The sequence below is a fragment of the Nannochloropsis gaditana genome, assembly GCF_000240725.1.
Source record: "Nannochloropsis gaditana CCMP526 unplaced genomic scaffold scaffold529, whole genome shotgun sequence".
In the NCBI taxonomy this organism is placed as follows: domain Eukaryota; class Eustigmatophyceae; order Eustigmatales; family Monodopsidaceae; genus Microchloropsis; species Microchloropsis gaditana.
This window is the reverse complement of record NW_005803424.1, coordinates 4,942-8,110: the sequence shown is the minus strand read 5'-3', so window position 1 is coordinate 8,110 and position 3,169 is coordinate 4,942. Positions and strand designations below refer to the sequence as shown.

The window sequence follows — 3,169 nt, the reverse complement described above, 5'->3', positions numbered from 1 at the left end:
CCTTCCCTCCAGGACATCTTGACTAAAAATTTCCTCCGAAAGTACATTTTTTACGCGAAATCCAGGATCCAACCACGCCTGACCTCAGAAGCCGAGGATGCGATCGCCAATTATTATTCCACATTGCGGAGCAAGCAGGAACGCAGGACCGTGCCTATCACTCCCCGGACGCTGGAAACCCTCATCCGTCTCAGCACCGCCCATGCCAAGGTAGAGTTCAGATCCTTTTCTCTTGCCCTCTTTCCCTTCCTTCCTTCCTCCCTCCCTCCCGGCCTCCCTCCGCCCCCCGTCCATGCACACCATCCATCCTGAATCCTGTCGTCTGGACCGCTGTGCCTCTTGTCCTCCTTTCCTCCTGCAGGTGCGTCTGTCGAACGAGATCACTCGGGATGACTGTGAAAGGGCCATGGAGCTCCTGGCCTTCGCGCTCTACCACGAGGGGAACGAGCCGCCCGGCCGCCTCCCGCCCTCCGTCCGCCTCACGGAGGAGGAGGAAGAAGAAGGGGAGGGAGGGGGGGAGGAAGGGAAGGGGGGCAGCAATGGGAGGCCTCGGAGGAGAAGACGGGCGGACCGTGCATCCGGGATGTCGGAAGGGACGGACGAGGAGGAGGACGAGGAGGAGGGCGAGGACGAGGGCGCCTCCCCCCATAAGGGGGCGGGGAAGAAGCCTCGCAGCCGAGCACCCAAGGAAGGGCAAGCCCCGGGCAAGGAAGAGGAGGTGCGGGAAAGCTTTTTCTTGTCCCGGTTGAGCGCAGCGTTGCAGAGTCACGGGGATGGGCTGCCTCTGGCCCAATTTGTGGAGATATTGAACGAGGGGTTGGAGGGGAGGGAGGGCATGCCCGCCTTCTCGGAAAAGGAAGTTTTAGCCCGGGTGGTGGCGGAGGACGAGAATGGGAAGTGCTTCTGGGAAGACAATGCTCAAGTCATCTACACGTCGTAGGGCGGGTGACACGGTTGGGTGAGGAGGGGAGAAGGAGGACGTTTGCCACTGGCCATTCGCAGGAAAAGGAGAGGAGGGAAGCACGTGTCATTGAAGGGGTATTTTACAAAGTGAGGGGGGAATCCCCTTCCGCCCTTCAAAAAGGGTAAAGCAGGCAGTAAATGACACAAAAATATGTATAAGGCGTTGCACAATCCAGCAAGGAACTAAAGCACACAGCGACACTTGCAGTCATAGGTGGAGGGCCCCAGGTCCCGCACACATCGAGGCTCGACCGGGGAGAGAAGACGAGGAGCTACACAGGGGGAGAGCAGGGTAAAATAGCACATGCCAGCGTGCCGACAATGAAAGTATTCAGGCACTCGGGCTATCGTCAAGGGAGGGACGCCGAATGCACCTTAGTTCCTTCTTTGCCTGCTTTTCTTTCCGTTGCCGGTTCAGGAGGCTGCCTTGTCCCTCACTACCCCCACACGTGGATTGCTTCCAACACTGCTTCAGACTCTAAAAATGACAATCCCTCCATAATTTCCCACAAAACCTTCAAAAAGATGAAGCTTCGAGGAGAAAAACGCCAACTATTTTCCTCCTCCCCCGCATTCTCGACGGGAGGGTAGAGAGCGATAAGGGACGAAGCGATCGAGGGAGAGAAAGAACCAACCTCCTCATCCCAGCCGTTCCAGCACCACCGCCGAGGCCCCCCCTCCCCCGTTGCAAATAGAGGCGCACCCGATCCGTTTCCCTTCCTGCTTCAAAACGGTCAGCAAACTCCCCACGATCCTCGCCCCACTCATCCCTATGGGGTGGCCAAATCCTACGGCCCCCCCATTCACATTCAACCGGTCCTCGGGTATGCCCAGCAGCTTCGCGTTCGCCAGCGCCACCACCGCGAAGGCTTCGTTGATCTCGTGTACGTCCACGTCGGCAAGGGAGAGGCCGGCGCGTTGCAAAGCGACAGGCACCGCCAGGGAGGGGGCCGTGGTGAAATCCACCGGTTCCTGTTCCGCGTCCCCAAAGCCCAAGATTCGCGCCAGGGGGGTTTGTCCCATGGCCTTGGCACGTCCCGCGGACATAAGGACGAAGGCAGCGGCCCCGTCGTTGAGGGACGAGGCGTTACCCGCCGTCACCGTCCCTTCCCCTTTCAAAAACGCCGGCTTCAACGTCGGCAATTTCGCCGGATCCATCCCCGTGTACTGCTCGTCCGTCTCCACCACAACCTCCCCTTTCCTCCCCTTGATGGACACCGGCGTGATCTCCTCTTTGCAGAGGCCCTGCTCCACCGCCGCCTTGGTCCGTGCGTGGCTGAGCCGGGCGTAGGCGTCCTGGGCCTCCCGGGAGAGGTGGAAATCCTTCGCGCACTTTTCTGCACACATGCCCATGTGCTGGTTGTTGTACGGGTCCCAGAGACCGTCGAAAATGACGCCGTCCACCAGCTGGCCGTGACCCAGCCGATACCCGCTTCGGGCCTTGGGCAGGTAGTAAGGTATATTGCTCATGCTCTCCATCCCGCCCACGACCAGCACGTCGGCGTGGCCCAACAAAATGCTCTGCGCCCCCAGCGTCAAGGCCTTCATGCCCGAGGCGCACACCTTGTTGACGGTCGTGGCGATAGTCTGGACGGGTAGGCCGGCAGCCATGCTGGCTTGTCGGGCGGGGGCTTGGCCGATGCCCGCGCTCACCACGTTTCCAAGCAATACCTCCTCCACATCATTTTTCTGGATGCCTACCCTTGCTATGGCGGCTTTGATCGCCACGGCACCGAGTTGAGGGGCTGAGAGGGACGCTAAGGATCCGTTGAATTTTCCGATTGGGGTTCTCGCAAAAGAAACGAGGACAGGATCGCGGTCGGCAAGCGGTTTGTGTGCGCTTCCAAGAGGCCGATGAAAAATGCGAACCAAGGCGCGAGAGGCAAAGATGCGACTCTTGCCTCCGAGACTAGCGGCACGAGGATGCATGTCTGCAGCGCTTTGAACAACAGAGGGCCGAGAAACCGTGAGTGGGAACGTGAAGCGTCAGGGCAACAAGGAAAGGAAGAAAACGCTTGACTACGGGAAGAAGTACAGTGGCAGGACAAAACATGAATAGAAAGTGTCCAATGGAATCCTTGCCACAGACTCCGTCGACGATCGACCCACAACGATCATTCCCCCGTGCGTCCCATTTAGTTGGCCATGTGCTGACATGCAGCAGTCCATCGCCGGCAAGGCTTCAAGATGCTTGCGAGCGCAACCA

The 3,169-nt window shown here is 59.2% G+C and overlaps 2 protein-coding genes across 2 annotated transcripts; both read right to left on the bottom strand.

Annotated features, from left to right (window-relative positions):
• Positions 1 to 1,505: 1,505 nt before the first annotated feature.
• On the bottom strand, positions 1,506 to 2,047 carry NGA_2037700 (uncharacterized protein; the record flags this gene model as incomplete). Its single annotated transcript, XM_005854365.1, has 1 exon — positions 1,506 to 2,047. A coding segment is annotated over one exon (542 nt), but the record flags the coding sequence as incomplete, so codon positions are not given.
• ACAT (acetyl-CoA C-acetyltransferase) lies at positions 2,031 to 2,907 on the bottom strand (the record flags this gene model as incomplete). Its single annotated transcript, XM_005854367.1, has 1 exon — positions 2,031 to 2,907. A coding segment is annotated over one exon (877 nt), but the record flags the coding sequence as incomplete, so codon positions are not given.
• Between the last annotated feature and the right edge of the window lie 262 nt (positions 2,908 to 3,169).